This window comes from Wasmannia auropunctata, unplaced genomic scaffold (genome assembly GCF_000956235.1).
Source record: "Wasmannia auropunctata unplaced genomic scaffold, wasmannia.A_1.0 LD335634.1, whole genome shotgun sequence".
Taxonomy (NCBI): domain Eukaryota; kingdom Metazoa; phylum Arthropoda; class Insecta; order Hymenoptera; family Formicidae; genus Wasmannia; species Wasmannia auropunctata.
This window is the reverse complement of record NW_012027256.1, coordinates 239373-251837: the sequence shown is the minus strand read 5'-3', so window position 1 is coordinate 251837 and position 12465 is coordinate 239373. Positions and strand designations below refer to the sequence as shown.

Sequence of the window (12465 nt, the reverse complement as noted above, 5' to 3'; positions counted from 1 at the left end):
GGGGGGGAAGCCCTCCCAATCAGTCCGTATGCACGCGAAATCGTACTTAATTATGCAACGCACAGATGTTCCGCTGTCGTGTAAACATCGGGACGGAGCGAGATGGCGAGAGCGCGCAGATGACAGACGGGCGCGAGAGAGGGAAGCGCCGATTGATAAGAGCCTCCCTCATCTGATAAAGGTCAAAGAGAGAGAGAGAAAGAGAAGAGAGCGAGGGTCGCGTCTGCTGGGGGGGAGGGTGTCTTACTCACGATGTAGAGGATGTTGAGTGCCGTCAGCGCATTTTTCGAGCACGTAAAACCGCCACACATCTTCGACCGCGCGCTCTCCGTCCGTCACTCGCGCTGTCAGATCCTGCTGCAGGTCCGCACGTCGCGCGATTCGCGGGCGCGAGACGCGTGACCCCGGGGCGAGTCGCACGGAGGATTACGTGGTCTCCGGGTTCAAGGGAATGGCGTACGAAGTGCGGGAGGCGCGCTCTACGAGAGGAGAACGATCGCGATCGGCGTGCGACTCTTAATTCCGCGTGCTCGCACGAATTTCAGGCCCTGCCGAGGTCCCCGACGACGGACGCCACGCCACGGCACGGCAGACGACTCGCGACTACTGGCGGCGACAGTGGCGACGATGGCGTCACTGCGGCCCGAGGGAACGCGATGGCGACGGTCGACGGCGCGCTCGATAGATTGCGAGTGTCACGCGCGAAACACGAACGTGCCGCCGCCGCCGCCGCCGCCACCCGGGAGAATTCGAGCAGCCAGTAGTAAACCGAACTGCGAAATCTTAATTCGTTCGACGTTTCTGTTCGATCGAGACATGCGTCGTCCCGCCGACACGTAAAGATAATCCTTTCATTCCTTGCGTTTATTTTATTATGACAGACTCGCGACAGTTGATATATAAGATTTAATTCAACGAGATTGAGACGCTATACGCGCGCCACACAGTCGTAAAAAGATTTGACCCATCCGAGTAAATCGTAATTTTTAATTTAGCCTTTGAATGTCTGGGCTTTCGTTTATTGGAAAAAAAAAGAAAAAAAAAGATTAGATTTTATTTTCTCAGATCGAATTATAATGTTATCGAACTGCATCGGGGTGGAGATAATATGACGTTCGTTATTTCGTCACCGCGAAGAAGCGTGGAAGGAAGAAGCGGCCTGTTTTGTGTTTTTGTCACGCGGAGATATACAGACACTTGTGATAAAATATTCGCATTTATTTCGTTCGTTACCGCGCTGTCGACGAACGCGGGCATCGTAAATATGTCACAGCGCAGCTCGTGCGGATTAGACGTTAACGACGTGAACGCTTGGCCCAGATAAGGCATAAACACTCTGCGTATTTAAATGCAGTTTCCCTACAACACGCGACTAGCTGCGTATTGCATCCTTTTTTTTCTCCGTACCGTTGATCGAAATATATCCAGCTTTATCCATTTCATTCAAGTAAAGACTCGGCATATATGCACGCGATAGCGTTTCACAAATTAAATGTCACCGAAATTTCACTTAAAATTCGCACGAAAATTGTAACAATCGTTAACTAGTTAGTTATCGACAAACGATTTCTCCATTACTTGTCGACATATTTTCGATACTCGTGGTAGTTAATTATGGTTAATTATAAATTTATTAGTACCCTGAAGATAACCACAATTTAATGTTTGACCGGCTATAATGACGATATTGCAATTACAATTAAAAATAAACTATCGACAAAACTAAAGAATCTATTTTTATATAAATAAATGTCATGAATATTGAAATATATATTATATGAATATTTAGACATAAAATTATAATTATAATTATTATATAAGTATTTAAACATAATGTATATATAATTAAAATTAAAATTATTTTATTATAATGATTTATTTCTAATTTATTTTATTATAATTATAATTTATCCTATTTTATATTATTTAATCTAAAAATTTCTCTCTCTCTCTCTCTCTCTCTTTCTCTGTACATCTATTTTTTATCTAATTTAATTTTCCTAGTTAAAAATGGTTATTTTGCATCGTGGAAAACTCCAGAATGGAACATTTATAAGACTTTATATCCAATAATACTTATATTGCAAAAACGCGCGATGTATTTTCCGCAGGTTAATTACCGTTAAGATAAGAGGTATCCGCGCATTTTCGCAGAAAATACTTGGAATGCATCATGTTTGCACACGGATGTGTAAAGCGCATATTGCTTCACGCCAGAAATTATCAAGGCTTTCAAGACGCGATAACGATTACCTTGTACGTTTGATTTAAAAGTGGCCAAGAAAAGAGCAGAGTTTATAAACAACGATCATTCTTGCAAAAGCTTGCGATTTCGCACAAGAATGTCATTGTTTCTTTATATCTGTGATCGCAGATAATACAGATCGAAGTAGATCACAATGGTAGAGCATTGTAGAAAAAAGCGATAACTTCGAGAAATACGAGTAATCGACTTTACATGCACATTTTTAAATAGGAAAAAAAATTTGTCAATGTATGTATGTATATATACACTATATTTGTAACTATATATACTGTATATAGCTATAAATATAGTAGCAAGATATTTCATATTTTATGTCAAAATACCAATGACATGACAAAGTATGAATATCTCGTCAAATATTGATTTTTCGAACTTTAACTTAACTACGTTTGTGTGCAGAATTAGAGAAATCATATTAAGTAAAATAATCATGTAATTCCAAAAAATGTGAAAATATAAAAATACAAAGTTGAGGTGACCTTTATATCTTTTAGCATCTCTACCTAGAAAAATTGCAACTTAACTAAAATATTCCTCCTCGAAACCGTTTCACTTTCGTCTGAAACATTTTCTTGTATCATCAATAATTTTGAAAAAATTGGCTGTTTTAATTAAAACAAGGCGTCCTGTATATTTACTATAATTAATAAGATATATAATAAGAGTTTTTCAATATTAATATATTTAAATTTATATTGCTGTTGTATGTATGTGAATTAATTATTTATTTCTATATTAATACAATTTTAATACAATTAGGTGCGACATAATATACAGTTATCATTCAATTAATCGTCACAGTTGATGCATATAATATCTTTGTGTTGACTGCATTTATTTCGTACATGTAAAATCTCATTTATTAATAGAATATTAGTCAAAAATCTGATTTTCTTGTTAATTTGATTAAGCAATACGTGATATATCATTTTGAAATCTTTACGTATTTATTTTAACATTAAAATATTTAAAATGTAATATTACGTATAATAATAACGTATATTTATATTAATATCAATATTACGTAATAATAATATTACGTATAATAATTCGAATTAAAGACGTAAAATGTGACCTTGTAATAGTCTGTAAAAGCATGTGTAAGGAAACATTTGGTAAGACAGACAAATGTTTGGACAGACAAATGTTTCCTTTCATATAGCAGATAGCGAAAAACAATACATTTCTGGTATTATTTATTTGCATATATGCATTACGCAAGTTATAAATACTCTTTAAAAGTTTAAGAATTGATCAGTTTCGATTACATTATACGACCTGCATATTCGATTTTGTTCCCCAAGAAAAACGGTAAGTTCTAACGTAATCTAATTTTTTTAAATATAAAAGTTGAGAATTTAAATTAATAGATAATAAACTATGTATATAAAACTATATATTGCAATTCTATTTATAATAAAATGTTTTTTGACAAATATAGTATGTATATGCGAGTTATCGACTTAACATGCCTTTTTTTTAGATAAAAAGAAACATTTGTCAAGAAGTAATACTATATACAGCTGTATATATAGCTTTGTTTTTTACTGTAATTACATCCTATTTTGTATCTTATCTAAAATAATATTTTAGATACATAAAAGATACTTTCAGTACTACAATAGAAAGCGTCTCGTTTGATTACGTTGCAATTAATCACAGCCATACAGTAGCTCACTGAGCTAAGGAACAATTTAATGCAATTGATTAGATCTAAAAGTAAGATCACCAATCACATTTGACTGCTACTTACAATTAGCCGTTCAGTACGTGACTGATCGTAAGCTAGAAGTATCACGATCTTTCGCGTGCGATCTAATTAATTACTAAAATTGCGCCACACAGCACATAGAATTTCTAATAATATACTGTCGCATGCTAATGTCGACATAATTATAATGTAGTTTTTAAAATATTGAAACTGTACACCACAGTTGACCACTGTTCAACCTTCTTCAGTATAAAACGTGTTCAGTATAAACTTTTCAGTATCGGAGGATAAATTTTAATATCAAAAAGAAATCGATTATCTGATAATCATTTCAAAATGTTACTTATGTTAAAAAAAATAGAAATATTTAAAATGTATAATAAAATAAAAAAATTTTTTAAATATAAATAGTATATAGTTAATAATATTCATATTATGTATCTGTAGAACATAAATCTATAGAATCTAGATTTATCTTTAAAATACTTGAATAAATTTATATTTAATTTATAAAAAATGTACCTGTGTCTGTATCTAGTTTTTAAATTTTTCTTCAAACAATTGTAGATCTTTATTATTTTATTATCTTTGTTACTTTAAAACATGTACCTTTTACAACACTGTTTGATGTGTTAAAAGATGTGTTAAAAGACGTGTTATAAAATTTCGAAAATGTTTTATAGAACTATCAGAAAGACGAGTTTTTCTTTAAAAACACATCTCTGGGATATCTATATTAAGCACGTATGTATATATTCGAGGATATTTGATAAAATACAAATAACGATCGCCCGTGCTATTTTGTCAATCCGATAATGCACAATAGCGTGCTTCTATTACGATTCGCGGCACAGCCTATATACGAAGAGGATTTATTTCCTCTTCGTGCGAGTGGAATATAAACAACGGTCTAAAAAAATGTGCATTACAAAAAAATAATGATCGCGCTTTTTTAATGCCCTCCCCGTTGTTGTCCACTGTTATCGTCCATTATTCACGACGTTCCCAGCGAGACCGCGGGTTTCCAAGAGAGACTATTATATCACAGCCGCGATGCTGTAAAGTGATTAATTACTTATACCAATAAGCTTGTAATGTTATTGCACGTTCGTTACTGCCGTTAATCAGCGGCACAACAAAAAGGCATTATTTATAAATAACTCCATATACATAGGATTTTCCCTTTAATTAATATACATAAGATATTAATCCTATTATATCTGCACAACGGAAAAACAAATACGTGATGATGATCGCGCTTTCGCAGTTCTCTCTATGAAATCACATTCGATCGATGTGCTTAACGCAGTTATTATAATAATACAAACTGCTGCGGTATATTTGATCTTTCTCGTACATAAATATTGAGACATTCGAATTAATTGAAATAGCATTTAAATGTCAAATAGCAACCAAGCAAAAATGTCAAACGTCGCGTCTAATGTCCACCTTATTTCTTCGAAAATCTTTACGACAATGTTGAATTTAAAATAATTCGTCCCGCGTTATTTATAATTTATCAATTCTATTGTCTTGTTGTCGAAATAACGAAATAGATAATGGAGTGACGTGGTACCACTTCGTACCGCGTACACAAGCGATACAATAACCGAGCGTACGTGTATATTTGATTATTGCCTGCTTCGAAACGCGCGTGTTGCACAATTTGAAGGATTACATCGTGCTTTTATTATGTCTTCGTGTTAATTAGGTTACCTTAAGACCCTTGTCGCCAGTCTCGAGTAATCAAACATGCGCAATAGTTTGCAAATGGCACGTGCACAGAAAAATGATTCGACGTTTATTCTACCTGTCCTTCGTCCGAACTAACTTACTAGTAATAAGCAAACATTCTCGAGCGCGTGGGGCGAGTGGGGACAGTGGCAGATTTGACACGAATCGCTGATAAGGAAGGCGCTGATAAAGTGACATATATAATCTACGGCGCCATGAATTCGTTGTTATTCCATCTGAAATGCATTAAAATCCGGGTGCCGTTAGGCTAGTGCAGATTCCTGGTCGTCTTTCCTGGTAGCATTAGCGCGCTTCATCGTTATCTCTGTAAGCACAATATTGATTAAAATTTAATAGAATTTTCTTTACAAATAGCTTAAGGAACATAACTGGATTGAGTCAATTGTCGTCAATTTGTAAGATTTACTGACATTGCAGAGCATATTTTGTAAATTATGGTGTTCAAATTTTTTGCATAAAATAATAGAATATGTATGTTTTAAGTAGAAAAAAAGAGTATAATATAATATTTTTTTTATAATACATAAAATGGAGTAGAAAAAGAGTACAATATTTTTTTTGTACTATGTGTTTTTAAATCAGAGATAACAAAGTAATGTCAATGCGAGTCGACACGGATGTTACAAATAATTTTTATTGCCACACACTGTGTGCCACACTTTTCGTCGGTCTTAAAACACAGTTCTTTATTTTGAAGCCGAAATCTACTGTAACAAATTAAATTATTGACAATAGGCAATTTAATATTTTTGATGCTAACAAACATCTAATCCCCCTCTCCCCAAAAACCTATAAAGAATTTATTAGGAAATGTCATATCGAATATTGAATATCACTTTAGTCATGATTCGAATTTGGATTTCCCTTCTTACGGGGTGGATGTTCTAATATTCGATTACTGAGGCGTATGATGATATTCTTCATAATAACTAATATATATAAATAATGTACTGACGCATTTTTCAGGCAGCGTGAAATATAAATTGAAATTGAAAGCAATTAGGCTCCTAAGAATAAATCAGAGATAACAAAGTAATGCCAATACGAAGCAATTGCTTCCGGCTTCATATAAAGAACTGTATTTTAAGACCGGCAAAAAGTGCGGCGCGCAGTTCGTGTGTGACTGGTTAATGTGACAATAAAAATTGTTATACACATTAACGTCCGTGCCGACTCGCCTAGGTATTACTTTGTTATCTTTGATTTATTCTTGGGAGTCTAATTGCTTTCAATTTCAATTTATACTGTATTTTTAATTTCGATATAATCGCGTTCATATACTTTCTTAGTAATAAAGAAGTTCTAATTTTCTCCTCAGTCCTGCAATAAGAAGAAATAAAAGATGGAGCAATCCCGTGTTAAACGGTGGCCTCAATATTTAGCAGCGATTACAGGTAAATAAATGTAAACTACTTTTAATTTTTTTATGAAAAATAAATAATCAAAAATAAAAGCATCAATATAATTTAAAACTTTAAATCGCACTAATAAGGATTTACATAATAAAAGTTATCAATAGTAGTAAATGTTACTTCCATTTTTTAAGTTGGCTACAGATAATTATAGCCATCAAATAATGATAGTGTGATTATCACATTGAAATTGTAATGATAAACTACGAAAACTTCGGAGTTAAAAGTATTCAAAGTCCGAAACACAAGATTTTAACAAGCATTCGTCAAATTAAAAACTTATAAACTGCTTTTATTTATGATTAACGCATTATGTTAGACTATCATATATATATTAATACCTATCATATATATTAATATATATATATGATAGGTATTAATATATATATTAATATATCATATATATTAATATAAAAATTAATAGGTAACGCATTTATGTTAGACTATCATATATATTAATTTCTCTCACAATACCAATTTATACTTACATTTTTTACGTGTAAATCATGATTTATTCGAACTTTTATATTATCTAAAAAGATTATATAATTAATTTTTTCGCTATACATATATATATTTTTTTCCATACATATATATTGTATATCTTTTTTTAGATAACATAGAACAGTTCGGATAAATCATTATTTACGCATAAAAAATGTAATTATAATTTGTGAGTTATATATTGAGAGAAAAATATATATAAATCCATTTTAAAGACTGTTTTTTTCTTACGATTCCTGTATGTATACAGGAAATTCAGCGGAAAAGCGGCGTAAATCATTTATTCATTCGTCCGATTTTTATCATAGCTACCTTATCGCTGGCAACTACCGGATCTCACATAGGCTGGACGTCACCCACCTTGCCAATACTGAAGTCGTCTGATTCCCATGTCCCGATAACATCCGACGACGCTTCCTGGATCGCGTCTTTCTACCTTTTGGGCACCATCCCCGGATGCATCATTGCGGCCTTCATGGTAGACCGGCTAGGTCGGAAGATGAGCCTGCTGATAGGCGGCATACCTCTGACTCTCTCATACGTTCTGATACTCGTAGCGTGGAATCCCTACGTTCTCTATGCCGCACGGGGTATCGGCGGTATCGGCCAGGGCATAGCGTACGTCATCTGCCCGATGTACATCGGTGAGATCGCCGACAAGGAGATCAGAGGTACCCTCGGTTCCTTCATCAAGCTGATGGTGACCTTCGGAGAGCTGTACGCTCACGCGATCGGTCCGTTCGTCTCCTATCAATGGCTCGCTTACAGCTGCCTGGTGATCCCGCTCGTGTTCTTCATAAGCTTCCCCTGGATGCCCGAGTCGCCGTATTACCTGCTGATGCAGAATCGCCAGAACAACGCGATGACGAGCCTGAAACGTTTAAAGCGTTGCGTCTCCAGCAGTCAGCTGGAGACGGACATGGAGCAGATGCAGAAGATAGTCGTCCGCGATCTCAGCGATCGCGGCCGTTTCTGGGATCTGTTCGGCACGCCCGGCAATCGGCGCGCCGTCATCGTCAGCATCGGCCTGCAGCTGATTCTCCAGTTCAGCGGTATCTGCGCGGTCGAGTCGTACACCCAGGAGATCCTCGAGGAGGGCGACGCGGGTCTGCCCGCGAGCATGTCCGTCATCCTGTTGAGCATGCTCCAACTGATCGCCGGTCTCGGCGCGGTGGTCCTGGTCGACAAGCTGGGTCGACGGCCGTTACTCATCACCACCTCTCTTCTAGCCGGAATCGCGCTGACCATCGCCGGCGTCTTCTACCTCGTCAAGTTCCAATTCGGCGTGAACACCATCGGATACGGCTGGCTGCTTCACTCCTCCGTGATATTCTACGAGCTGATCATCGCGCTGGGCCTGAATCCGCTGCCCTACATGATGCTGGGCGAGCTGTTCCCGACGAACGTCAAGGGCGCCGCCGTGTCGCTGGCCAATGTCGTGTCCTCGCTGCTGGCATTCATCGTCTCCAAGATGTATCAGGTGATCTCCGACAACTGGGGGGTTTACGCGGCCTTCAGCTGGTTCGCCATCAGCTGCTACCTCGGCGTAATCTTCATCGCGCTGCTCGTGCCCGAAACCAAAGGCAAGTCCCTGCTGGAAATTCAAGAGGAGCTCAACTGCAAGCCGAAGAAGAAGGAAAAGAAGGAGAAAAAGCAACAAATCCAAATAAGTACGATTGCTTAAGTGCAAGAAAAACGACTAGATGATCACTTTTTGCGCAATACTATTGATCATCTAGAGGCTATATTGAGGTTTTGTTTTTAATTGTTTATTAGGAGGCATCAATAATATTGTACAACACAATTGTACAGTATTATTGATCGTTTAGGGACCGTTTAAGGACGCGATGCTTATGAAGAATTTATAATGATTTTTAAACGATAGAAATAAGCGATGCGCATCCCCTGGATTACGGGACATTCGACCTCAAGGCGACTAAATCGCCCTTCCGGTAACGTTTGGCTCACAAAAGCGGATGAAAAATGTTTCCAACAATCATCGGTAAGATCAATTGCAATATTTGAATACTTCAATTGGATTGTCGCTCTGATAAGATATGAATGAAGTTACTACGGCGCGCGCTGATTGGCAAAATTTTAATGGTAACAAGACGTTTGCAAAATTTAAATGGAAACAAATTCTGTTTTTAAGTCGTTTAGAAGAACCGGAGAGCGTTCCCTGTCAAAGGTCGAAGGATTTACGCGCTTCAGGAAATTCAAAAGGAAATTTTGAGAATCTTTATGTTGATATAGTTGCAGAGTCCCTTGCATTTTGATTTAAATCCGCCATAACGGAAATATGTTTTTTTTTCTATTTTCTACACTTTATTATTCTCGCAACTATGAAACTGAATGGAATTTGAATCACATAAATTTTAATTGTTAGTATACGGAAGAAAGATTCCTCAGAGGAAATCTAGTTTGTAAGTTTTTTAGTGTGTAAAAAAGGGCCCTTATATTCCATTGAAGAAGGCGCTTCGATTGAAGTAATGAGATCGCCAAACGAGCGTTTTCCCCGATCGAGATATTATAATCATACGATGTTATAATTAGAGAGAAACTTCACGCTCGCGTGATAATGACGCATATTTGTTTGGATTACATTTACATTTTGAAACGCGCAAACAGAGGCGCTCGTCACTTGTGCAAACGTAACGTTAATTCGAGAATATCTCAATTCAAACACCTTAATTCAAAAAACGTGTGTCGGATTACGTAGACTTTGACAGGAAAAATAATAATGTAAATTTTGCGCCATTATTCTTTGTTGTCATTAGCGACACGTGAAAGTCGAGCCTTTTATTTATACACAATACGCGCAAGTCGAGTGGAAGATTTTAGCGTACACAACAGATGCGGAACCGGCAACAGTTGCCTGTTGTTTAATGTGTTCTCAAAGAGCCGATAATAATCATTCTGCTCTTGTTCAGTTGCCACGTTTGCCGAATGTATTCTATTTTTGCGACAATTGTACAAGCGACTCTCGTGTCCAGCCTTGAAATATCAGCTCGATCGGCGAAAAATCTTGATTTGGCGAAGAAATCTCGGCCGAGAATAATGTGAATTTCCAGTGTGTCCGGTGGTTTCCGAAGTACCGCTTCAAAGGGTATCTTAACGGGCTCCTTCGGAAGCCATCGTGCATGCCATATCCAACGTTGCGTTAGCTAGGGTCCCCCTCGAGTACGGTAAGAGCAATCTTGCATGACCACCTCTTTTCCCTTTTAGGCAGGGTTAAACTGAAGCTTGAGACTGATAGTTTTTAATTAATCGTAAAGTATTTATTTGTCGCCTCTGGCCGAGCTCCGAACAGGCGAGAAGAAATTCTCGCGGAGGATATTATTCCGCGTGGAGAAGAATTCCCGTTCGTTTTTAATACCGAGCGTGACGCATAGCTTTCGCGATAAGATATCCTTGAACAATTTTTTTACATTTCGAACTGAACCTGAAGAATCTCCGATAGAGTAGAAAAAGAGTAACGAGGATAAAAGATGAAATAACAAAGAAAAATGTATAAAGAACATAGATGATCTGTAGAATATCTAAGATCGCTAACATGCTATAGTTTGTAGAATTGAAGCCAGACGCCATATTTATCCGGTAATCACATATACAGTGCTTTATGAAGTAGTGTACATTTAATAATATTAGCGAAAATTTTGAATGTAATCCATTATTGGGTGAAGATGGCCGCTATACACCCTTTCTTCTAAATTACTTGGCTTCACTTCATTTCTCAGAGCTAGCGATCTAGGGTATATAGAAATCTGTGATAAAGAATCTCCTTCAACAAAAGATAAAAGAGGAAAGAAGTAGCAAAAATCCTGTTCGGCGCGACACCACGGCGATTAGGAACATCTTTCTTATCCCTTTAAGGCAGGGTGCAAAACAACACACGATATAACGCTTACGATTAAACGTTATTGATGAATAGCGCGTGTGATCCGCGCGTATCTCGTGTAACATAGCCAGATACGCGCGCACGCCTATCGGCCCTGATGCAAGAAGGATTTAGACGAGCACTGTGGCATGACTACTAACTCATATTTCCCTTTCAGGCAGGGTGAGAGACATAATATATACGTACGTGTCATAGAAATAGCTTCGGCGTAGAATATAACTGGCCCGATATTAGAGTTAACGAAAAACACTCGCCGCACGTTAGTTTCGTGTGCATGCGTTTTATAAAACTTACCCCCGGGGTATCCGAGAGTTGCGTGCTCCCGTGCGTAAAAACCGGTCGCCGATGATAAAACGGGCGTCTGACCGACGACGACGTGGAGAATCTCGCGCACTGCTTTTACAATGGACCAAAACGGCACCCGGCCCGCGCTCGGCGAAGCGGCGCGAGCGAGAAGGGAAGGATTTATTCTTGCTTCTCTGCCGACGCGCGATCCACCTATCGTGGAACCCCGAAGAACGTAGAGTGTTTGACAAGCAAACGGCCGAGAGCCGTTGAACGCGAATGGAGATCAACATCACGTTTGGTTACAGAAATAATTCGCGGACAGTCGGTCATTCGCCTTTGTCATCGCGGCCACCACGTTGTACGCGCGCGCATGTTATATTCGATAAGCGATACACCTTAACTCGAGTGTCAAGTATGTTCGCGCTATTGCACGACTCTCTACATATACACGTCCCTTTCAGGCAGGGTTCAAACGTTGGTCGAACTCCACCCCACAGAAATTTCTACAATGTAGAAGTTTGCAATATACGTTGACAAATAAAGAAACTCACCGTTTTGATTCGCAGCTATACCAACTGTGTGTGTATGTGTGAATTATCTGCGAACTCCTTTTTCTCACATCCTCCCTCGC

At 37.8% G+C, this 12465-nt stretch overlaps 2 protein-coding genes across 6 annotated transcripts in view; one reads left to right on the top strand and one right to left on the bottom strand.

Moving 5' to 3' along the window:
* The window catches only part of LOC105456529 (tetraspanin-13), a 6432-nt gene extending 5798 nt beyond the window's left edge, over positions 1 to 634 (bottom strand). For 2 of the 4 annotated variants that reach the window (XM_011700633.1, XM_011700636.1), the window contains exon 1: positions 252 to 634. In XM_011700633.1, coding sequence (XP_011698935.1) covers positions 252 to 311 — 60 coding nt within the window. In that variant the 5' untranslated portion in view covers positions 312 to 634. The remainder of the gene's footprint in view (positions 1 to 251) is intronic. The other 2 variants (XM_011700632.1, XM_011700634.1) reach the window with 1 other exon arrangement.
* A 2390-nt stretch (positions 635 to 3024) lies between these two features.
* Positions 3025 to 12405, top strand: LOC105456531 (facilitated trehalose transporter Tret1-like). 2 transcript variants are annotated; one of them, XM_011700637.1, is made up of 4 exons: positions 3025 to 3577; positions 5689 to 6038; positions 7051 to 7126; positions 7957 to 12405. In XM_011700637.1, the coding sequence occupies exons 3-4, from the start codon at positions 7075 to 7077 to the stop codon at positions 9330 to 9332; spliced, it is 1428 nt and encodes a 475-aa protein (XP_011698939.1). In that variant the 5' UTR covers positions 3025 to 3577; positions 5689 to 6038; positions 7051 to 7074; the 3' UTR covers positions 9333 to 12405. The 2 variants fall into 2 exon arrangements, with proteins under 2 accessions (XP_011698939.1, XP_011698940.1); XM_011700638.1 differs by lacking the exon at positions 5689 to 6038.
* The last annotated feature ends 60 nt before the right edge of the window (positions 12406 to 12465 follow it).